This window comes from Sphaeramia orbicularis, chromosome 18 (assembly GCF_902148855.1).
Source record: "Sphaeramia orbicularis chromosome 18, fSphaOr1.1, whole genome shotgun sequence".
Classification (NCBI taxonomy): domain Eukaryota; kingdom Metazoa; phylum Chordata; class Actinopteri; order Kurtiformes; family Apogonidae; genus Sphaeramia; species Sphaeramia orbicularis.
The window spans coordinates 1,199,938-1,225,004 of NC_043974.1; the positions used below are offsets into that span (position 1 = coordinate 1,199,938).

The following is a 25,067-nucleotide window of genomic DNA, read 5'->3' on the forward strand; positions in this document are numbered from 1 at the left end:
AATGCTGTAATCAAACACAGTTATCATGATAATTAGAATTTAAACGGTAATACTAACCATCTGCAATTTTACTGCCGTTTATCATTATACCGGTAATCGTTACATCCCTAAGTACAGCAAGACTGAACACTGTGCTACCTCTTCATATCAAAAAGAGTAAATCGGTGTCCATTCATTTGTCACAGGTCATCAAGTAGCTGAGAGCTTAAATGAGCCAAGTATCACATTTTAATAGTCCAAACTAAACAAAGGATCAAAGTACACATGTGTGAAACTCTCTTTTCTTGTATATCATGCTACCCATGTTATTCCTTCTCATGCTCACTCAGAAGATTCAAACCTGTGGCCGCGACTCCCTCTCATCTAATTCAAATACTGGTGGACGCCTATAAAGGTTCCAGTAACAAAAACATCACTGGTAAAATTTATACAGCTTTGAATTCAAAAGACAATGACGTATATTTTCACGCAAAAAAATCAATGGGAGAGGGACCTGCAAGAGGAAATACCAAGTGAGATCTGGGTCAGAGGGATGGAAATCTAAAAACTGCACTACAAATCCCTATCATGGAGGGTTTGTGTTTCAATGTCTGGCCCGTTTTCTTTATTCCACCTGTAGGAAAATCCCATTTTTCTGGAGTTCATTTTTCATGCTGGAGGGAGTGTGGTTCACTGGAGGCAGATCAAACACGTGTTCTGCTCCTGTCCTGGTGGTGTTGGCTTTTGGGAAGAGATGATAAAGTTGATGTATTCATTTTTTTGGTGTTCATTTTGATATGTCATTGGCTACTTTGTTTTTTAGCATTCCCCCAGAAGAATTATGTAAAAGTGACATATATCGTCCCTTGAGAATCAGCTGGTTCTATGTCCACTTTTTGCCGAAATGGAATTAAGCATATCAGGACATTCTAAAAACCATTTAAGTTTCTGTCCCAAAGTGCTTAGCTCCAAGCTAAACATCTACACACTCACACATACAAACTTTTAGTTCTATGTCCTGAGTGGAGCTGGTTTCAAATCAGGTTGTTCTATGTCCAAGAGGAGCCAATCAGGGGCCAGACCTGGATCATGTGACATTTGCTCAAAATGGCCGTGGAGCACATGGAAAGCACAAAATGAGAAACTCCTCAGAAAAAACTTTCTATTTTGATCCCTTCTGAAAGACTTAGGGATTATTTTGATGGGTAAGTTGTTCACCAATAATGTATAGATATTGTAAATCTTTATTTTGTTGTATTAGGGGCGGAAAATCACAACATTCATCACTAGGCCTATGCATGGACACAGAACTGTTTAATTCCCAAACAACTGATTATGTCCAGTTTGCAAATAATATTATTAGTGCACTTATAGAGCACTAATTTTTCTTGTTCATGTTCTAGAATCTGGTCAAGTGGACAATGTTGTCCCGTGTCAGGTTCAAATGAGAATGTGTCTCATCATGGACTTTATCTATGAGTGGACTCAGAATGTTCAGTCCTCATCACTCCTCAGTCTTTAAGGTGGTTCATGGTGTTCCACATCATTTGCCTCCATTCCACCAACTAATTCTCCTGCCTTTGAGGATTGAAGTATGGACGGAAAATGGTTGTTTGCCATGAAAACTGAGGTGAACACAATTCCTCAGGTCCTCCAGGTGGTCCGAACACGTTATTCACCATTTCCACCTTTAATGAAAAAGGATAGATGTGCTCATTTTAGGTTGTCCACCTTAAATACATGTGGATTGGAAAACACTAGCAGAGGATGGTTTTTTTGTGACATCAGTATAAAAGCCATGCAATCACTGACTAAAAAGTTCTTAGTTTGTTCATAACTTTTAAAAAAACAGCTGTGGTGGACATAGACTTCCTGATGTGGATCATCAGTGACACCTGTAAAGGCACCAGCTCCTCTGGTGGACATAGAACATGCTGACCCAGGGACAACTTCCACACCTTGGAATCACAAAGTTCTATGTCCATTTTTGACTTCTTCTATCTGTAAGCCTATGGAGATTTTAAAACATGTTAACAATATGTTTAGGGTTCCTTCCACAGTCAACACTATTCAATACAAAAGATGATTGAGAACTCTCCAAATATCACAGAGCAGACAGGTGGACATTTTCAAACTCTGTTTTCTCAAAATGAGGAAAAGTGGACATAGAACCAGCCAATCTCAAGGGACGATATCTATTTAGAATACTGTTTGCCGCAGGCAAACAAAGCCATCACCAAATATTGGCTTAATAAAAGGACCCTCCCTCAATTTCCTTGGTGGTAAAAACTGTCAACCAACCATTTAATAGAAATGATGACATACACTCTCCACCTACAACAGCACAAGGGTGTGAAGTACTGAAAAAAATGGACTTTTTCATTCAATCTGTGGACAGTAAACAGTATGTAAAACGTCTGAATGGACCTGGGACCATGTCTGTTTGTTTTGTGTCTTAGATTAAAATAATAAAAAATAAAGTACAAAAAAAAAAACCTGTGGCCCGCCTGCCTGCCTACCTATAACGCTCTTTCTTTTGCGGTTGCTGTTTTACTCACACTGAGTGCAGGGAAGCTGTGTTCGTCTCTCAGCTGAATCTCCACCAACGCTACGTTCCTCTCCTCCTCCTCTTTGGCCAAACGTTCCTCCCTCAGTCAGACCAAATGGTGGGCGGATCGGCCCGTGCTCAAAGACTTCCTGGTAGAAAAACACACACACAACAACCATATTGGCTCACAGCACAGATGTGGACACAGCAGAATAGAATGAAAAGGAAGATGATGTGAACTTAAATGAACTGAACCTGCTGCTTCTGGACCCTCCCTGGCTCCTCTGCGGTGGCCTGTGGGGGCCAAGAGTGCTGCTTCAACACACGCCCACCGGGTGATGAAGCGGTTTGCCTGGCAACGCAGAGGATGTTGCTGTGGACCTCCCCCCTACCTCGACCTCGCCCCCTCTGCTCCCATTCTGAGAGAAAAAGCCAAAACATGCATTTTATTTTTACAAAACCAACAGTGTTGTTGCGCTAAAGGCTCATCTACATCACAGTGGTGACGTCTCAGCCTCTTAAGCAGTGATTGTTCTCAGATGGAATTTCTCTCAACTTGAAGTTGCATCCTCTGGCTCAACTTCTCACTCACTTGATTCTGGCAAGGTATGACTGTATGAGTAGGGGTGTCTGGAAATGTCATTTGAAAATTACAAATGAGCCGTACATGCTCATACTGTACCGTGAGGAGCGTACCAAATGGACATGACCATTGCACTCACCCTTAATTATTACTATTATTATACATTTAATTAGTAGCCTGGTTTTAGCACCTCCATGCCCGTTGCCGAGTCTCTTGTCTCTGTTCACGAAGCTCCAGCTGCCGTCTTCATTCACAGGACGTAAACTCCCCAAAGGCACCTGTCTACAGAAACACAAATATGTTCAGGATTTCATTCTGTGGAGACTCACCTTATCCTTAACAACTAAATTCCTAATCCTACCCCTTTACCCTTAAATGTGAAGATTAAAAGTAGTGTGCAAAAGTTTTAGGCCACAAATACACTCATTGTTTTAGCAAGAAAATGCTATAGACCACAGTGGTGCAGTGGATAGAAGGTCCTGAGTTCCATTCCAACAGCAGGAACCTGTGTGTGTGCAGTTTGCATGTTCCCCTGTGTTTGCGTGGCTTCTCTCCGGGTACACCGGCTTCCTCCCATGATCCAAAGACATGCACTAGTAGGTTCACTGGTTAATCATAGGTGTGGATGTGAGAGTGATTGGTTATTTGTCTCTATATGTCCTGAAAATGACAATCTGTTCTCAACTAACTTACCTGGTTAAATAAATAAAATAAACACAGCTCTGGAAAAAATTAGGAGGACCACTGCAATTTCTTCTGAAATCAGCATGTGTGCATGTATGACAGCCATTCCATTCCTGTGTCTGTTGAATACAACAACAAGCACACCTTATTCTACTGAATAAACACCTGTTCTATGTCTTATTTCAGAAGAAGTATAAAAAACGGATCGGTTCAGCGTCTGCAGTGACGCGGGTCATTGTATCGGTCTGTTGTGGTTCAGAAGGAAACTGAGCCCGAAAGGTGAAGCTCTCCAGTTACTGGTCAGTCTATGTTCCTACCCTCACCTATGGTCATGAGCTTTGGGTCAGGACCGAAAGGTCACGATCCCGGATACAAGCGTCTAAATGAGTTTCCTCCGCAGGGTGGCTGGGCGCACCCTTAGGGATAGGGTGAGGAGCTCAGTCACCAGAGAGGAGCTCAGAGTAGAGCTGCTGCTCCTCCACATCCAGAGGAACCAGCTGAGGTGGATCAGACAGCTGGTTCAGATCCTCCTGGACTCCTTCCCTGGGGAGGTGTTCTGGGCATGTCCCACCAGAGGAGACCTGAGGGAAGACCTCGGACACACTGGAGACACTATGTCTCTCGGCTGGCCTGGGAACGCCTCGGGGTCCCCCCGGAAGAGTTGGAAGAGGAGTCTGAGGAGAGGAAGTCTGGGCATCCCTGCTTAGACTGTTGCCCCCTTGACCCGGCCCCGGATAAGAGGAAGAGAATGGATGGATGATGGATGGATGGATGGACAGAGACAGATAAAAACCACTACTAGGTCATTCCTATAATTTCCTCCAGTGGTCCCCACCTGACCCTCTCAGATTTTTCTAAAAATTTACATACTTCTAGTACATTATATATGATGAAAAATCCTAAATTTCAAGGCTTAATTGTAAATAGTTCCAAAGTTATGACCATTTGAAGTAGGTAGGGGCTACCCTAAAATTGCGACCAAAATTAAGACTTGAAATGTTCGTCTGTTTTCAGGCTTCTATAACTTCTGAACAACAAGAGCTAGAGGTTTGAAATTTTCAGAATCATTTCACAGGAATCTATAGTCCTAAGAAATGTGAAAATATTTACTTAAAATGTATAATTGCATGTTACAGAGAATGACAAAGTTGACATTTTATCCATCGCAAACTTCTAAAATGCTACTTTTGACCACTCATTACACAAAAACTAATCCTCATATTCATTCTAAATTTTCTGTGCTATATCTTGGCTACTTAGGGAATGGATCCGTGTAAAATAAAGGTCCTATGTTCTGTTATGGAGATATATGAACAGCTTAAAATTAAAAATATCTGTCCGACCTTCAGATTCAGAGGTCAATTTCAGCATGTGGGATAGGTAGGATCACAAATAAAAGACACCATGTGAAAGGACAGGAATTGCCTTAAATTAAGTATTAGAAGCCTGAAAATGGACGAACATTTACAGTCTGAATTTTGGTTGCAATTTAGGGTAGCCCCTACCTACTTCAAATGGTAATAACTTCAAACTATTTACAATTAAGCCTTGAAATTTTTGATTTTTCTATCACATATAATGTACTAGAAGTATGTAAAAATTTAGAAAAATCTAACAGGGTCAGGTGGGGACCACTTGATGAAACTATATGTAATGACCCTTTCTGTCTCTAACTTTAAGGTCTTTTAACCCAGCGTCTTCATAGTCATACTTTTCTGCAAGCTGATATGAACGTTCTCTTACCTGTAATGTTAACCATATAAAAATGTTTAAAAATTTCCCTATTCAACATATATCTTATATATTGCCACCAGTCTAACTTTCCTAAATTCAGCCTGACTTCTCAGTTCTTCTGTGCTTATCTCTGTAGGACACAGTCCATAGTCTGTATTAGTAGCACCTTTCAGATAGTATGTCCAAATCTGTTCTTGATCATCAGTGAACACCTTTGTTGCAGAGTTGTACCTACTCGTGGAAGTTCGCTTGATCTTCTAACTTCCTCCCTTTGCAGAATTTATATACTAGTGTTCTTCTACCTCGGGGTCGGGACCCTACGTGGGGTCATCTGGAATTCAAATGGGGTCGCTTGAAACTTCTAGTAATTGATAAAAATAAAAACTTACTAATTAAAAATATATGGTAAGTTGAGAGAGACAATCACAATACATAAAAGCTGAAACTGCAGCACTGTGGTTCTGTTTCTCTGTCAGATGTTCATTGTGGTCAGTTTCAGATGCTGCAGCTCTTTCATAATTCATAGTTTCAGTTCTTGTTTGTTCAGTATTAATTGTCCTCCTTGTAAATCACAGCTGGACTGACTGGACAGATCCTGACCAAGGAAAATAAAATTCTCCCTTTGTGCAGTAATCTACACCTGGATTTACTGCCTCTGTCCACAATAATATACATTATATAGACTAAATGTCATCTAATATTAACGTTTATTTGCAACATAATATAGCAAACTATTACATGATCAAAAACAAATTAATTTTAGCAACAACAAAAAAAAATCTCCGTTTTGAATGTCTGGGGTCACCGAAAGTTGTGATGTTAAAATGGGGTCATGAACCAAAAAAGGTTGGAACCACTGCTACATACAGTGACATGCCATACAGTTTTTCCACAGATCTGACTGACTTTCTGTGGACCTTTACGTCAGTGGATATCCAGAGGCACCCCCCCTGTCAGTATTTCTCCTCTGAGACCTAGGCATGTTGAAACTAAAAATCATGAAATCGTCATGAAATCCTGGAAAAACAAATGGATTTTAACTTGGAGTAGGTTGTAACATTTTAGAAAGTGTTCCAATCTACCCCAAGCAAGTTTGTTCCAACTGTCCCTGAGTGCATTAGTGATGAGTTGAGTCTGACTTACAGCTAGAAGCTAAAACATTAGCACAAATAACCTGTATGAAAGACTGCTAAACACACATAATCAACACGACAGACCTTAATGAGTCCAACTACAAAGAGGGCTGCACGATTAATCGATTTTAAATCGAAATCGGATTTTTTAATAAGGCGATTTTTAAAAAAGGGAAATCGTGAAATCATTTCATCTTTCTCGTGCCTCTGGGCCACACGCCAGCGCACCTCTGGGCCGTGCGCTTGCAGGCTACCGTAGGCTCTTCCTCCTATCAGTGACAGCGGTCTGTCACAGAAGTCTGTGCAATGACCACGGACATTAAATCTGTTCATGAACCCGCAGTAGCGATACCAATATAAGCCGTGGTTTCACGCATGGATCCCGCAACTGAAATGTAGCTGATGGAGATCATTCATCTTCTGTTGTCCCAGATCTGTACCATACTGTCTTCTTCTGATCCGGGTCTTGGGGTCATCAGCCTCAGCAGAGGGACCAGACAGCCCTGTGCCCACACACAATCCACCAGCTCCAGGATAGAATCCCTCCAGTGTGTCCTGGGTTGGTCTGTTCCACACACGGATCTCCCAGTTTAAATAGAACCGCATGAGGATCACTCATACGACTGATGTGTGTCTCTGACTTACAGTGTTCTCAACTTCTGTGGGCCCAGATATCCCCAAAAAGGGAAAAAAGTTTTGTTTTTTTTTTTTATAATTAATTTATTGCTCTTACTTGCTAAATTTTACATTCAGAATGTAAGTTCTGTAACACAAAACCAAATAGTATGATTTTTTGAAAAATATTGAACTTTAGTTAAAGCTGTTCAATAAATCTGGAAACAAAAGGCTCTAAAAACATTCAGTATTCGCTCTGATTTGGACATTGTATTGTAGTGTATTCCTCCTGGCAAACTTGTTATGTTTATTTTTTTTGTGTATACATTGTTTGTATACTCTACTTCATTCAATAAAGATTTAATAAAGAAAATAATAAAACTTCTGTGGGCCCATCACGTGATACATCACAGATTTGAGGTCAGAGCAGTGCCTTGCATTGTGGGCTGCTCACTAAAATGACATGCTGACTTCTGTTGTCTTTTGTAGTTTTACCCAAAATCGAAATCGAAAATCAGTTTTTAGAGGGGGAAAAAAAAAATAATAAATAAAAATAAAAAAATCGGGATTTTATTTTTTGCCAAATTCGTGCAGCCCTAAAAGCTATGTAATCACAAAAGTAATTTGAGCAAAAATAATTACTTTCTTACCCCAAAATTATTTTTTCCCTCAAATTTGGATGTGTCTGTCTCACGGCACTAGAACTTCCCATGTGGACCAAGGACTAAATGAGCATGTGCAGAGTGAATTAGGTGAGTCCTAACTTGTTCCTGATTGGAGCAATTGCAAGTGTTACAACTGACCTGTGTTACAACTGTCCCCAGTAACCCTACCTATAAACGGTAAAATCTGTGAAAGTGATCATTTTGGCAGTGGTCTCATTTTTTTCCAGAGCTGTATATATAATGCTCAAACCATTTCTCAAATACAAGAATTTTAGGAAAAGAAAAAAAACACAAAAAAACAGACACACGTATCCAGTATTCGTGTAAACTTCCTTTGTACTGAACATGTCTTGAACTCTTCTGGTTTTATTCAACACATGTTCATTGTCTCTTGTTTGTGCTACTTTTTGTCATGGGAACAGAGATCACACAAAATACTAGCTGCTTCCTGTCGAGGCCATGGAGTTTATACTTAATGCTGTGCACAATATTCCCTTTTTTTTTGTTGTAGTTTGACATAGTGACTGACAAATAGCTATGATGCTCACTACAGCTGCATAAAAACAACACATCTTAGGGTGGACTAAGACTTCTAGAGCAGGGCTGTCAAACTCATGTTAGTTCAGTTCCACATTCAGCCCAATATGATCTGCAGTGGGCTTAACCAGTAAAATAATAACAGTGAAAAAAGTACAATTACATTATGATAATGTTTACATCTACAACATTTGCTTAAAATCTGAATACCATGAACAACTTGAATTGTCTTAAGAAAACAAGTGCAATTTTAACAATATTCTGCCTCAGTTTATCATTTACACATGTACATTAAAACTTACATTACAATTACAAATACACAAACATATAGTACTAGGGCTGTGTATCGGCAAGAATCTAGCGATACGATACAAATCACAATACTAGGATCACGATACGATATATCACAATGCATCATGATACTGTTAAAAAGACAAATTTTTGTTTCTTTATTTTAATGATTATTTCCTGGGAAGAATGGAATTACAGCAGAATCTGCACAAATACTGAACACATTTTTATTTGATACAACAGGATCTAATGTTATATCACAAAATGTTTCCTGTGTCAAACTGAAATTCTGTTTTCCAGACATTCCAGTTTTCAGATCCTGTTCAAATGTTCAGATTCTATTAGTTCACAACTAACATCAGAAACAGTATTGAGGTCAATCCCAACAAAGGAAACCAACATTATTGAATAAAGAGTTTTAAAATAAGAATAATAAAATAAACAATAGAAAAAAACAATACAACCAAAAATGAACCTCCACCATTTCTGCTTTGAATAAATACCTAAAAATATCCATACAGTACTTTTTAATATCGATACAATATTGTGAAATGAAATACGCGATATATTGCAGACCAATATTTCTTACTTCCCTATATGGTACCAGGTATAATAGTTGGAAAATTGCATTTATTTCTCTGAAGACATTTCAGGTTGTTCATATTTGTTCAGGTTATTCACATTTTTTGTAAAAAGATAGTTTGTCAGTGTAAACATTTTTATTTAATTTTACTTTTTTTTTTTACACTAAAACAAAGATTAAACCTGCAGTTGTCGTTATTTATAGGTTATTATGATAATATTTTACTGATCTGACCCAACTGAGATCTAATTGGTCTGTATGTGGAACTGAATTAAAATGATTTTGACACCATTGATTGTTAATATCTTCAGTGTAATTTTTGTATTTCACTAATTCATCCTACCAATTGGACCCTTTGGTGGGCCAGATTTGGCCCCCGTCCATGTTGACACCTGTGTTCTAGACAGTGCTGTACATTGTGTGGATCAGCTTTATGTCCCCAAAAGATTAGGAAATGAAGGGCACAAAGGCACACAGCCTCAGTGGTGTGTGTTTGTGTGTGTTGTTAGACCCACCTCCTGCCCAGTTCTTCTACATAAACTGTCACTGCGCTGTTGTTTGGTGGCACCTCCTTGATAGTTGCATTGTAAGTCCTGCCCTCAAGACGAACCTACAGGGCAATCAAACACAAAACTACTATAAATACTGCACGTCTGTAAGGTAATGACCCTGTGAAAACACACACACACACACACACACACCTGACAGCGGTCTCCTACTGCGTACTGCATCCCAGCAGCAATGCAGAAATCCAGCTTCTGCTGGGCTAAAAAAAAAGGGGAAAAAATTGAGCTAGAAAAAATTAATAAGAACATTCAAATTAAACAAATGACAAAAATACCACTTGTATTAAAAATAACATAACTGTAAACATAATTCCAATTTAGGATTAATAATGTAATAAAAACAGATTAATATAATGCAGCATCAATAGATGAATATCAAAAATATGATATAAATTAATGAATGTATGTAAAGCATTTACAAAGGCTAAAAAAGTTTTAAAAATACATTTAAAAAAACTACTAACAATAAAAAACACTAATAACAGTGTAAATAAGGTAAATAAACACAAATAAATATTGACATAAGACATTAAAATAAAAGTTTATAAATTGATGTTGTAAAATGTTTAATAAAATTATAGGATGAAATGAATAAAAAGGATAATGTGGGTAATAATATTAATTCTCATACAATAAAAGGAGTAAATACCTGAACTCATATAAACAGCACAATAAAAAAAAACATGTCATTCTTTTCTTCTGAATAAAGATAATTCAGTGTGTGTGGTAGTAAATGAATGTACATGAAGTATATTGTGTTTATATGTGTGTCACCTTTCTTAGACCTCTGCCAGACGTCAAACTCTATGTTTCTGAACAGAGTCGGGTTCAGAGACCGTCTCACCCTGTCGGACAGATGACGGCCACGCCCCCGGCCCTGAAACACCAAACGCACAAACACATGAACGCAGACACACACCTATTCACCAGTCTACAGTTCAGTGGTGTGGACAGGGGTCTGACAGCCTGTTCATTAGGGCTGTGTATCGGCAAGAATCTGGCGATATGATACAAATCACAATACTAGGACCACAATACGATATATTGCGATATATCACAATGATGTTAACAAGGCGATACTTTTTGTTTCGTTTCTTTGTTAAAAAGATTATTTCCTGGAAAAAACTTATAGTGTAGCATTTGGATGAAGTTTTAACATGTGGCTTTACCAGTACAAAAAAAACAAACAATAAATAAATAAATAATAATTAAATAAATGTTTTGCAGACATTACAGTTTCAGATTCTGCTTAAATGTTCGTATTCGATTGCGAATAGAATCCATACTGTTCAGTCCCTGAATCATCCAACATCAGAACATTATTTTTGTACGTTCCCAATAAAAAAAAAACACAAACATTTGCCTCTTTCAGACAGTAAAAATGCTTTTAGGATGCTTGAATTATTATCATTATTTAACAAAACAGCGTTATCAATTTCAAGAAACTACATGTATGATCTGCAATATCACAACAGTACTATTGTACTATAAAAACATCCGAACAAAATACCCATGTGAATATAGAAATAAAATAGCTTAGAAAACCAAAACAAAAATGAACCTCCACCATATCTGCATTTGAATAAATACCTAAAATAGCGATACAGTACTTTTTAATATTGATACAGTATCGTGAAGTGAAATATCGCGATATATTGTGATACCGATATTTTCTTACAGCCCTGGTGCTCATATTACCCTGCTCTTTGTTGTAGTAGTGCTTGTCCCATTGTCCAATCTGCAACACAAAATGAACAGAATCATGAGGCTGGAAATCCAGCTTTAACAGTTTCATAAAGTGCCAAAAAAACCTACAAGAATACTGAACAGGAAATCCCCTACAGGTTCTTCAGTGCCAGCAGACTACTTCACTGGTTTATGTTTACTGTTTCCTACCTCTGCGTCTCAGTCGAGTCCACATCGGACTCGTCACTGCTGATACAGGCGGCCATGCTGTCATCACTCAGCACCTCAAAGTGTCGGCCAGTCCGCTGATACCCAGCCAGTACACTTCGATCCACCTTGAACACATTAGTGTACAGCAGCTCGTACAGGATGGCTGTGACACACACACAAACGGCAGTCTTAACACTGCTTCAACTACAGACTCAGCTGCAGGTTTAAGACTGGCACTAAAAACTATGTACAGGCAGCATCACACCCCCGAAAAACTATTCAAAACTAGAAAAGCACTCGGAGAGCGCAGACCTCCGCCAAGACAGATCTGTCGTCGTTGTCGTCCCCCCGATCACCACCAAAATTTAATCATTTCTTCCTTGTGCCAGTATCAACATTTCCTGAAAATTTCACGAAAATCCGTCCATAACTTTTTGAGTTATCTTGCTAACAAACAAACAAACCCTAGCAAAAACATAACCTCCTTGGCGGAGGTAACCAGATAGAAATATATATAAACCAGCCAACCAGCAGTAAACCACATAGAAACATAGTAGTGCTGGGCAGAGATTACATTTTTTAATCGCAATTAATTGCGTGGATTTCTGCGATTAATTGCAATTAATCACATAGTTATATGGGGGGGGGGGTTGCTGGCATCAATAGTGTGTATTTCCTTTCAGTGATATTTCAGACTGAAGTACTCTGCTGATAAAATAATTGCACATGTCAGTGCTTCCAAACCCTGTGTCCTTCTCCCCCCACCATCTGAAGACATTTAAAATGAAAATGTCCATGGAACAGACCGGTACTGTTACACATGTTTATGTACACACGTTTATTTACACTTGTGAGTGATTGACAGGAGTCTTAGTCCCACTAATCAGTACTAATACTAATAAGCCCAATAGTATGGTGTTCAGTTGTTCAAAGTAAACAAAGGGGGCCCTCTAGTGGTCGGAATAATTGCACTAACATATGTTTTGTCCTTGCGGTGTTCCCGTAGTCAGTTCAGACATAAGAAGGAACTAACAGACACGTTTCTTTCACTCTGTTTGTATGGCCCCAAAAACATTTGCCCGTCAGTATTTTATGTTCAGTTGTTGTCAGAATGAATAGTATCAAACATTAAGGCGTGTCAAATTTTGGTTGAAATCCTAAAGTTTTGGAAATTGAAAGGGCCTTAGTGAAAATATAGTGTATTTTTGGGTGCTGAACACGAATATGGCATTTAAATTTGGATCAAATTACATCTAGCTACCGGGATTTTGATTTGAAAACTCAAAGAAATTATAATTTTTTATCAAAAACTGTCATGGTATAGCTATGTCTATGAGACCACCAGAATCAAAATCAAATGTTTAGAAGCAATTAGTTAGTGTATTTCAGGGCTATGAATAATAAAATTTATGTTTCAGACAATTTAAAGTATTTCTAGTGGAATGTAGAAGTGCAGAGAAATTGCAAAATAACCGTAAAAATCAAATATGATAGCTAGCGTGTGAGCGAGTGCGCTACACTGTAAAAATTGGAAGCTGAGATGACTCATCAAAAAGAGTGAGATGGTTTCTCAATTAAAGTAAGTTAACAAAGGCTAAAGTTTGAACTGAATTTAGCTGTAATTCAAAATTTTTAGCTAAGACAACTTGTTTTTGTTGTGCAACCATCTCACTCTTTTTGATGACCTTTCCCAGCTTCCCAAATTTTACAGTGTACATGTAAAAACCAACTTAAGTGGCAAACTCAAAAACTACTTAAAACTAAACTGAAAACACATTCAGCAAAATAAACTTAGAAAAAGATTCTGTAGACATAGACACTCACAGAAAACCATAGTACAACTAAAACGTCAAAGAAAGTAAAATAAACATGACCACAAATCTGCGCGCGCACACACACACACACACACACACACACACACACATAAATGTTCAGAGTTCTTCTCCTAAAAGCTTTAAGTGTCTGACAAAGGCAGTGACTCGGTGCTACCAGGCCTTCATGTCTTTCTTCAGCCGTAGTTTCAGGTTAAAACATTTGTGCATGTTCTGAGCTTTAGTTTATCTGATTTGAATTGTGAACACTCACACTGGCAGACAGCGGCGCCCTTCATGTGGCTGATGGATAGACACTGTCGTAGTGATTCCCGTTCAAAAAACACAACCGCACCTGAGAGACAAAAACATTCACCAGGACATTCATGAAAAATTTCATTCTATTCTGTTGTTTCCAAATAGCCCTTTCATTTTTACTCAAACAAAAGCTGCGTTAGCATCTTCATCAATCAGCTGAGGCATAAGAGTCTGGTTTAGACCAGCTGTAAATGTAAAGTGACATGAGATAACTTTTGTTTTGATGTGGTGCAATATAAATAAAATCTGACTGATCAATTTGATTGATAATCTGAAGAACAGACATACCTCAGTCCAATGCAGCCCACTATAGCATCTCAACACAAAGTGAACATTATGAAGCAGGTTTAACTGCACTATCATCAATTTATGTATGAATTAATACATGCTGCATCTGTTTGATTGAAGGCCTTCAATATATCTTTTATTTTGAAATGTTGTCTATATTTTGAAATATATTTCATAGACATCCTGTACAAAAATAAAGTCAAAGAATAAAATGCACAGTTGTAGAAAAACTCATGTTTGTGAAATGGACTAACGGATTATAAAGGTGTAAAAGTTATTTTCAGTCTCACCTTGTCCTTGAAGTTATTGTCTGTGATGTGGACAGCCGGTTTGTTGGGTTCCTGGTAGATAAGAAAATCTCTCCTACAGAGAAAGAAAAAAAATCATTAAAGGTCGTCACCAGTTTTTCCTCAGATCTGTCCATCCTCAGTATCATGAATCCTCTGTTTGTTAACATATGGTTTGTTTGTGGTGGAACTAAGAAACTGTTCACCATGAGGAAGAGATTCAGCTGAGGAACGACAGACAGACCAACAGATTCATGATTAGGGATGGGAATCGATAAGAATTAAACGATTCCGATTTGATTATCGGTTTTGCTTATCGATCCGATTCTCTTATCGATTCTCATTGGCTGAGGGAATAAAAGAGTACAAACAGGTGTGTTTGCATTAACTGTCTTTTATATTTCCATCCGCACAGAAAATAGAAAATACAGTATGAACAAATAATAAGAACAGATGACGCTGGGCCCAGTTTGGAGGGGTGTGGGGGGTACAGTGACAGTGAAACTCCAGACTCTTTACTAATTCCTCTGTTGCTGCATTTCCACTACGTGGAACCTGTTCGACTCTGCTCGTCTCCTGTTGTTGTGCTCCTCATTTCCTTTCCTACCTTCAGAAACTTGTACTTGAGGGGGTACGACGTTTGTTGCCCGCACCGGAACCAGAACTGGGCCCAGATGATGGCCTGGTGTTCACTCTGCCGCTAGATTCACAAGCACCGCTGAGTAGAGAATCAAATGAATCACATGTGGACAAATGTTTGAACAGACTGGAGGGATTCCACCTTTAGAAGAAATGGAAGCTTTGACAGAGTTCAACTGGACCTGGTGTGGTCTGTTTGGACCTGGTGTGGTCTGTTTAGACCTGGTGTGGTCTGTTTGGACCTGGTGTGGTCTGTTTGGACCTGGTCTGTTTAGACCTGGTGTGGTCTGTTTGGACCTGGTGTGGTCTGTTTAGACCTGGTGTGGTCTGTTTGGACCTGGTGTGGTCTGTTTGGACCTGGTGTGGTCTGTTTAGACCTGGTGTGGTCTGTTTAGACCTGGTGTGGTCTGTTTAGACCTGGTGTGGTCTGTTTAGACCTGGTGTGGTCTGTTTGGACCTGGTGTGGTCTGTTTAGACCTGGTGTGGTCTGTTTGGACCTGGTGTGGTCTGTTTGGACCTGGTCTGTTTAGACCTGGTGTGGTCTGTTTGGACCTGGTGTGGTCTGTTTGGACCTGGTGTGGTCCGTTTGGACCTGGTGTGGTCTGTTTGGACCTGGTGTGGTCTGTTTGACCTGGTGTGGTCTGTTTAGACCTGTGGGTCTGTTTAGACCTGGTGTGGTCTGTTTAGACCTGGTGTGGTCTGTTTGGACCTGGTGTGGTCTGTTTAGACCTGGTGTGGTCTGTTTGGACCTGGTGTGGTCTGTTTGGACCTGGTCTGTTTGGACCTGGTGTGGTCTGTTTGGACCTGGTGTGGTCTGTTTAGACCTGGTGTGGTCTGTTTGGACCTGGTGGGTCTGTTTGGACCTGGTGTGGTCTGTTTAGACCTGATGTGGTCTGTTTGGACCTGGTGTGGTCTGTTTGGACCTGGTGTGGTCTGTTTGGACCTGGTGTGGTCTGTTTGGACCTGGTGTGGTCTGTTTAGACCTGGTGTGGTCTGTTTAGACTGTTTCTGCTTCAACTCCATGTTGTCTTCATTCTGACCAAAACAATGTAGCGTACGCGTGACATCATCGCGCATGTGCAACGAAGGAGGAACCGATAAACAGAATTGTTAAGCAGGCAAACGATTCCAAAGAATCGAGCTACTGGGATCTGGTTCTCAAAAAGAACTAGTTCTCGATTTCCATCCCTATTCATGATACTGAGTTTTTACTGAGGTTTTACAGATTTGTTGAAAATTGGTGACAAAAGTCTCCTGCAGCTTTAAGGTGAATTTCTGTATGTTTTGATGACTTTACTGCTCACAGAATCCTTTTTTTTTTTAGATAAAACCACAAAGAGAAAACCCATTCTAACACGTCTTACTTGTACATGACAGCCAGTGCATTGATCTCCACCTCTCCAACCCATTGCTGAAAAATAGAGTAAAACAAATACTTTTGTTTTTCTTAACAGTCACCTGTTAATGAAACACAGTGTCAGATGTTGAGTTTACCTGTGGGTCCTGAAGCTTGCAGAGGTAATCCTCAAAGTCTCCTTCGATAAACTGCAACACAGAACAGGGCAAACACCAATTTGACCAACAAATGTACTCATTATTGAATTATTTCATTTTCAAACTGAAAATGTAACGTTTTTGTTTTGTCTAGTCTTAGAAAGAACAATAAATATCTAAGGTTCTGAATTAGTGGAGCATATAAATTAACTTATGTTTGAATACTTTTCTACATGCCACAGGAAATATACACTTTAATGATGCAAAAATTATTACAGGGCGACAGGATTTTCAGCTTGTACTTTCATAATTCAATCAAACTCAAATATAATTTTGATTGAATGATGAGGATTACATGAAGTACTAATAAATAAAAGTAAACAATATCTTAAATAAATTATGTATTTCATTTTCCAATGTCATATAAGTTGTGATCAGTTCACCTCACTTTTATGTTTTAAGATTCTTTAAAGATCCACAGAAAACCTGGAACATCTTCTTCCTCAATAAAGGCGGCTACTACAGCTACATTTATTATTATTATTATTATTATTATTATTATTATAATAATAATATAATAATAATAATAATAAGTTCGTCTACTCAAAGGCAATGCTGATACCACAATCAGACTAAAGTGTTAGAAATCCACAAATACATATTCATTCATTTCCATACCGCTTCATAGCTGTCTCTGTTTTTCTTCAGGAACTCCACACATTGTGCTCGAACCTCAGTGTGATAACTTTGGCAATACAGCACCTAGACAGGGTCAAAGGTCAACAAGTTATCCTCTGTTCATTCATATCATAGACTAGTGGGTTGACCCATGGGGATCCACAGGTTCTAGATGTGGTGGTTTTTATGCTGTTGTGTGTTTGTGTATGCTGTACCGCATTTGTCCAGCAGTCACCGCCAAAGCTTTGGTATAGCAATGTGATTTTAAGGCTATTGTATTCCAAAATTATTATATCTCCCAAAATATTGATCCTATCAGCTTTCCATTTTCGCTTGTCTGTTCCTTGACCAAAAATGCATGAGTATGAAATGTGTCATGTTTTTGCGTTTGCTGTCCATATCTCTTTTACTGTGTTGCTTCTGTTTTAGTGTCTTTACTTGCATCTTGTATCCTGCTGTTGTGTCCTTCTGCTTTGTCTGTCAAAGCACTGTGTAAACTTTGTTTTTAACGGTGCTATAGAAATAAAGCTATTATTTGTTGCTGTATAGTCCTGGCATCACATGATCATAATTGGCCAACCAGGAGAGGGTCTCTGCGTTGCCGTGCCATGTAGAGGTGCACATCAAGGCTGTGCGGGCCAACGCGGGGCTGTCCACAGTGATGGCGTAGGTAGCGACGCGTGACTAGGGATGTAATGATTACCGGTATAACGATAAAACGTGGTAAAATTCCCAGCAGTTAGTACTACCATTTAGATTCTAATTATCATGGTAACCGTGTTTGATTATTGCACTTTGAAAACTGATGGTGCTGCTCATTTCCTGGAGAAGCAGCATCTATCTATCTATCTATCTATCTATCTATCTATCTATCTATCTATCTATCTATCTATCTATCTATCTATCTCTGAAAAAGAAACTCAAACAACTCAAACTTGATCTGTAAAATGGTAAAATAGTGTCCATAAGGTGCCATCTTTAATGGACATTTGTATATTTGATTGTTTACAAGTTAATATTTGAAGGATTCTGCAACAGAAAGTACATTGTACCTATTATTTAATTTTATTTATTTATTCTTTTTTTTTTTTCTAAAATATAACTTGGTTAAATTCTTTCAGTGTGTATATCAGTCCTTTTTGAACATTTTGAGCACAATTTTTAACAATATTGCGACAATAATGCTAAGTGTGATAATTTTAGTCACAATAACGGTGATATGAAATTTGCAATCGTTACAACCCAACCCTACAACCCTAGCTGGATTTATGGTCTGTGTGACCATAAATCCAGCTTCAGACTCACTCTGTTGTGTTTCTGTTGACTTTCTCTAGTTTCTGTCCTGCTGTTGTGCAACAATCAAATATTGCCATAGTTTGTAAGATGATTCTCTTGTGGAATACAACAGACTGTAGTACTGTGCCTACCAATAAAAACTCAGCAAAAATACTGCCACTGCAAATACCCACACATGCATACTGGGGATATCTCAACTGTTAGGGTAGTTTACAGACTACTTTTGATCCTGCTCTTATGACCTCTCAGTAGTGACAGTAAATGTGTAGATTTCCAAGTGTTGTACTGCTAATATCATATGTGTTTACTGGGATGTGAAACTGAAACCACGATACCTACAAGAAAACAAAACTGGACTAGAGCTGAAACCAATTAATCGACTCAACGTGATCCAAAAAAATCCTTCAACCACAATTCTCCTGAATCTTCAGCTTTGTTTCCTTCATTTTTCTGCTGTTAAACATTGGTTCCACTGTTGTGTTTCACACGGACGCTTATTGTGACGCACAAAGAAGCTTCATATTCAGGAAAACTGACATAGAATATTTCCCTTCAAACAATTCCAGTTGATTAATCAAATCGTGAATTTTTGCATTGGCTTCAAGCACCTAATCGATTAATCAGTTGCAGCTCTAAAGTGGACTACTTTATTTTAGAGACAACATTAAATAGATCTCTGAATATTCATTTTAACTGGGAAGTGCTGCATCAGTGTCATATATTACACGTTAAAAGTTTTAAACATTTTGTAAATGTAAATATTTTCATGTATTTACACTAAAACAAAGTATAATTTCACAAAAAAAATGCAAATAACCTGAACAAATATGAACAACCTGAAATATTCTAAGAGAAGTAAGTAAAATTTTAACAATGTTTTGCCTTATTTAAATGTTTTTGTGTTTGTAGATCCACTGTGATCTGTACATTATAATGAACATGTGAAAATGACAAAGTGAGGCAGAATATTGTTAAAATTAAACGTATTTTTTTAGTTTGTTCATGTTATTCACATTGTTTGAAAGGATAGTTTGTAGCTGTAAACATTTTCATTGTTTATTTTGACTTTTTTCACTGTAAAACATAGAGAAAACTTTGGAGTTGACATTATTTATAATAATTATGTTATTATTTACTGGTTGGGCCCACTGCAGATCAGATTTAGCTGAATGTGGAACTGAACTAACAGGAGTTTGACTGACCTGGGTAAGTCATTTCCATCAGAGAACTGTAAAAATTAATTTTAGTCCATTAAATCACTAAAAAAGTATAAGACACAAACATACAAAAATCTAACCTTAGGATTCCTTAATTTTAATTGTATAAGGCATTGGTTTAACAGTGTCTTCAGGTTGAACCGGTTTCTCTTGGTGCTTCTTTAATAAAACTAAGAATCTGATCAACACAACACACCAAACCCAGTTAGCATGTTACAAAACTTAAGCCTGGCTTTGGGTCAGCTTTATCACATTTACCTGCTCAGCCACGGCCCGAAAGCACGACCCATCTTTGGCTATCTTCTTCCGATGCAGACCTATTGTTTTCAGGTAATCATCCATCTGTTTCTCGGCGACCCTCCTCATTACTTCTCATGCTTCCGCCACCGTCCATGCTAGCGGGGACTAGCGGCTAACGCTAGCTGACCTAACCCGGACTGTTGGACTGTCGGCTAGCCTGGACAAACTTTTAGACGCTTTAGACCGGAATAAGTTGTTAATATTATCAGCCGGAAAGAGTTCAGTGACTACATTTGTGGGTAAAGGACACTCCAAGACAACTATGACCGGTTCTAGTTTCGTTTTCCTCGAAGCCGAGCGCATCCCAGAGACGGAATGTCAGAAAATGAAAGTACAACAGTCAACTTTAGCCCGCAGTTAGCATTTGAGCAGCTAGCACAGGCTAACGACACGCCCCCTTCTTCTTCTATGGTGTCAAGTTGGACCTGCGCAAACGTCACCAAACCGGATGTTTACAAGAATAAAAGCTGGCAATTTTATTTTTTTAAATTTCATTTAATTAATTTAATTTTATTTATTTTTACGTATTGACTGAAATCTACAAGAAAATTAAGTGTAGAACACACATAAAAAGCCAGTGAATCTGTGTCAGAGGGGTTCACCTGTGGAATAATCTGGAACAAAACTGAAAAATGTCTTCTTCAATTAGTGCATTTAAATCACAGGTGTCAACATGCGGCCCGGGGCCCAAATCCGGCCCACCAAAGGGTCCAGTCTGACCCCTAGGACGAATCTGTGAAATGCAAACATTACACTGAAGATATTATCAGTCAAGGATGTTAAAATCATTTTAGGTTAATTCAATCTAAAGTGGATCAGAGTGGTAAAATATTATCATAATAACCTATAAGTAATGAAAACTGCAAAGTTTCTTCTTTGTTTTGGTATAAAAAAAAGTAAAATTAGAAAAAAAAAGTTACATTTACAGACTATCCTTTCACAAAAAATATGAATAATCTGAACAAATATGAACATTCTGAAATGTCTTAAGGGAAGTCTGTGGAATTTTAACACTATTCTGCCTGTTACTAAATCTTTAAGTTGTGATGCACATGTATAAATGATCAACTTAGGCGTAATATTGTTAACAGTGCACTTTTCTTCTCAAGAATTTTCTGGTTGTTCATATTTGTTCATGTTATGTTCAAGTACAATTCATAGGTTTAAACATTTTCATTATGGAATTTTACTTTTTGCACTCAAAACATAGAGAAAACTTTGGAGTTGACATTATTTATCAGTTCTTATCGTATTATTATATTATTTGACTGGTCCGGCCCACTGCAGATCCTATTAAGCTGAATGTGGAACTGAACTAACATGAGTTTGACAGCCCTGATTTAAAAGGACGTATAAATCCACTGCAATAACAAAATATAGAACATTATAGAAGCACGCATAAATAAGATATTATTGTAGTTAATTGGTTATCATGATAAGAAGATACTATGAGCTTTATTGATCATTGTATTTATAGTAAATATTTAAAGTGCATATAAATATTATAGTTTATGTTAAAAACAGTTGATTTTGTAAATCTGATTGTGTGTGAGGTGACTAAAAAATGTATGTGAATGGACTGAATGGATGTTTTGTGTTATAGTAAAAATATACAGAGGAAAATGTGTGTGAACAAATCAAATGAAGCGGTGGATCTAGTTTGATTATTAGTTTGTAAAAAGGGGTGGGAGTCAGTAAGCTGTACTTCTGCCCACTCCTTTTCAAGCACAATTTTTTTTTTTTTTTTTGGACCATGTATGATTCTTTGTTATCTGATGATTCTATGTGCTTGAAATAAACTACTACTACTACATTTACATTCATTCATTTGGCAGATGCTGTTTTTCCAAAGTGACTTACAGGGGAAAAACCTAAAATGAAAGAAAAATACAAGAATAGATTAAAAACATAAAACAGCTCTACAGTTAAAACAGAAGAATACACTGCAAAATAATAGACTAAAATACAAGAATGGATTAAAAAGACATAAAAGCAGCTGTACACTTAAAAGAGTGAAATAAAAAAAAAAAAATTAAAACATATTTATTTATTTAGTGTTATACAGAGTACAATAGAAACATAAAAAGTAATACAATATTAATACAATAACATGAACAGAACAGAACATTAGCCAGGGGACAAAATACACAAGCAGAAATAATATATCAGTTTAGGCAAAGATCATGACTGTTGCATAGGTCAGTGGTTTTTATAGCTCTTTTATTTTCAGAACACTGAACATTTGAAATATACTGAGTAAGCTCAGTTTTAGAGATTAAAAAAGGAAGGTTTAAGATTGGAGAATTTGGATTTATGAATGTGGTGTTTTGCCAAAAATAGAATTAGACTGATGATGTAATATTGATCAGATTTGTTAGCAGGATATGAGAAAATACCAAACAACGGTTTTGTAAGAAGAGAAAATTCAGAAACAATATTTTGACAAATAAGAAAACACACAACTTACCAGAAAATATTGGAGAAGGGAAAAGAACCAAAACAGATGATCTGCATTTACTTCTGACTGATTATAAAAGGGGGTGACACAGCGGATAGACCTGGAGCCTCACACACAGAAGGTCCTGGGTTTGAGTCCAACACCAGTCGACAGGGGGTGGGACCTTTAGTCCATGGGGGGGGTCCTTTAGTCCATGGGGTGGGTCCTTTAGTCCATGGGGTGGGACCTTTAGTCCATGGGGGTGGGTCCTTTAGTCCATGGGGTGGGTCCTTTAGTCCATGGGGGTGGGACCTTTCGTGTGGAGTTTCCATGTTCTCCTGTGTCTGTGTTGGTTCTCTGGTCCTCTGGCTCCTCCCACCATCCAAACACATGCTCTGATAGGTTAACTGGTTCATCTAAATCCCCCAGGTGTGAATGTGACAGTGTGTTTGTCTCTATATGTTCAGTCTGGGATGAACTGGTCACATGACCAGGGTGAACCCCGCCTTCACCCATAAGGAGCTGGGATAGGCTCCGCCCCCGTGACCCTAGTGAGGATAAAGTGGGTTCAGAAAATGAATGAATGAATGAATGAATGAATGACTGTAAAAGGAACAATCCACACTGATGTCCTGTTTATATCTGTGTAGGAACAGTTCACAAAGGATAGAAATGATGAAATAATTTGAGAGAAACTTCTTTTATCTCGTTTATAATTAAATAATTAGAAGGTAGACACCAGATTTTCTTCCATCTCAGGTTTGGAATGAGATTATTCCAATAAGACATCACATTTGGAACAGAACAGAACAGAACAGAACAGAATAGAATAGAATAGATCTTTATTGTCGTTGTACATTGTACAACAAAATTAAAAAGTGCGATCCTAAAAGGTACATTCATGTGACATCAAAAACACACAGACACAGTCACATTCTATTGCACTATCTTTTAGCAGAGACAACATTCTTTTGGAATAAACCACGTATATTGTGGTTGTTTACTCTGTTTTGGCCAGAAAAAAGCTGGCAATTTCTTCAGCTCAAATCAGGACAAAAACACAACACAACTAGAAGCACTCGGAGAGCGCAGACCTCCGCCAAGGCTGATCAGTGGCCCCCCCCCCGTGGGCCCCCCCACCCCCGATCACCACCAAAATTTAATCATTTCTTCTTCTTATCCCATTTCCAACAAACCCTGAAAATTTCATCCAAATCTGTCCATAACTTTTTGAGTTATGTTGCACACTAACGGACAGACAAACAAACAACAGACAGAGACAAACAACAAACAAACCCTGGCAAAAACATAACCTCCTTGGCGGAGGTAATAATTACAACGGCAATTTCTAAATGTGCTGGTGTAGATATTAGACAGGGGTGGGATAAATGTGTGACAGAACTTTAAAAGGTGATACTATGGCCTCACAAATATTGGTAGATTTGGAGTTGGAGCTGCTAGTTTTTATTGATTTATTACTTGAACTGTTTTTTTTTTTAATATGTATATATATATATATATATATATATATATTATATATATATATATAATATATATGTATATATATGTATTCTGCAGAGAAACAGCTTAATTCTGCCTGTACTATCTTATATGTACAACAAAAATGACAATAAAGACTTTAATTTAGATTTGATGAACACTTTAACTTAAATAATTTTACACAGAAGACAAACAGACACATTGGGTAAAGCTTCATCAGCATGTCACAACTAGGGATGTAACAATTACCAGTATAACGATGAACGGCGGTAAAATCGCAGACTGTCAGTATTACCGTTTAAATTCTAATTCTCATGATAACTGTGTTTGATTACCGCACTTTTAGGGAAAAAACCCTATGTACAGATCTGCTTTAATGTCAAATATTTGAGTATAGTTTGAATTTATTACAATTTTAATTTTCTATACCTAATATTTGGAACCAATATTCACTTTTAAAGTCTGTGAAAAGGTTTGTTAAATATGTGTGTGTTATTTATACAATAAAGTATATATATTTTTCAAATCAGATTTTATATATTTTGTGTTTTCTGTCCTTTTGTGTTTTTATAGTAGGTTAAAGTGAAAAAATAACAGACAGAGGATCTAGATGAAGTTGTGCTGAAAAACAGATCCCAAACATGGGTATAGTAAACATTTGTTTCTATAGTATATAAGGCCAAATCAAAAGGACTGAAAAACAGACAGAATAGACTCAGACCACTAAGGGTTAATATGTGAATGTTTCTGACACAGAAGGGAACAGTGGGACTGGTATTATATTTTATTTTTTAAGACAAACTGGTTAAATTCTTTCAGTGTGTGTATTAGTACTGTTTGAACATTTTCAGCACAATTTCAACAATACTGCGATAATAATACATTGTCATCTGGTTCCCTCTGTAATCCCACCCCACCAGTATGCATCTGTCAGTGGGTCACTGTGGTGCTCCAGAGGTCCTGCAGCTAACAAGTACTAGTCAGTCAT

The 25,067-nt window shown here is 37.8% G+C and overlaps 1 protein-coding gene across 1 annotated transcript in view; it reads right to left on the minus strand.

The window, feature by feature from the left end:
- The window catches only part of otud4 (OTU deubiquitinase 4), a 42,213-nt gene extending 21,727 nt beyond the window's left edge, over window positions 1-20,486 (minus strand). Inside the window, 16 exon segments of the mRNA XM_030162814.1 lie at window positions 2,538-2,624; window positions 2,783-2,946; window positions 3,301-3,392; window positions 9,868-9,962; window positions 10,054-10,118; window positions 10,693-10,795; window positions 11,617-11,656; window positions 11,815-11,977; window positions 13,900-13,929; window positions 13,932-13,980; window positions 14,522-14,594; window positions 16,522-16,568; window positions 16,652-16,702; window positions 17,330-17,413; window positions 20,101-20,194; window positions 20,196-20,486. Of these exon segments, the coding sequence (XP_030018674.1) occupies window positions 2,538-2,624; window positions 2,783-2,946; window positions 3,301-3,392; window positions 9,868-9,962; window positions 10,054-10,118; window positions 10,693-10,795; window positions 11,617-11,656; window positions 11,815-11,977; window positions 13,900-13,929; window positions 13,932-13,980; window positions 14,522-14,594; window positions 16,522-16,568; window positions 16,652-16,702; window positions 17,330-17,413; window positions 20,101-20,194; window positions 20,196-20,236 (1,278 nt within the window). The 5' untranslated portion in view covers window positions 20,237-20,486.
- Between the last annotated feature and the right edge of the window lie 4,581 nt (window positions 20,487-25,067).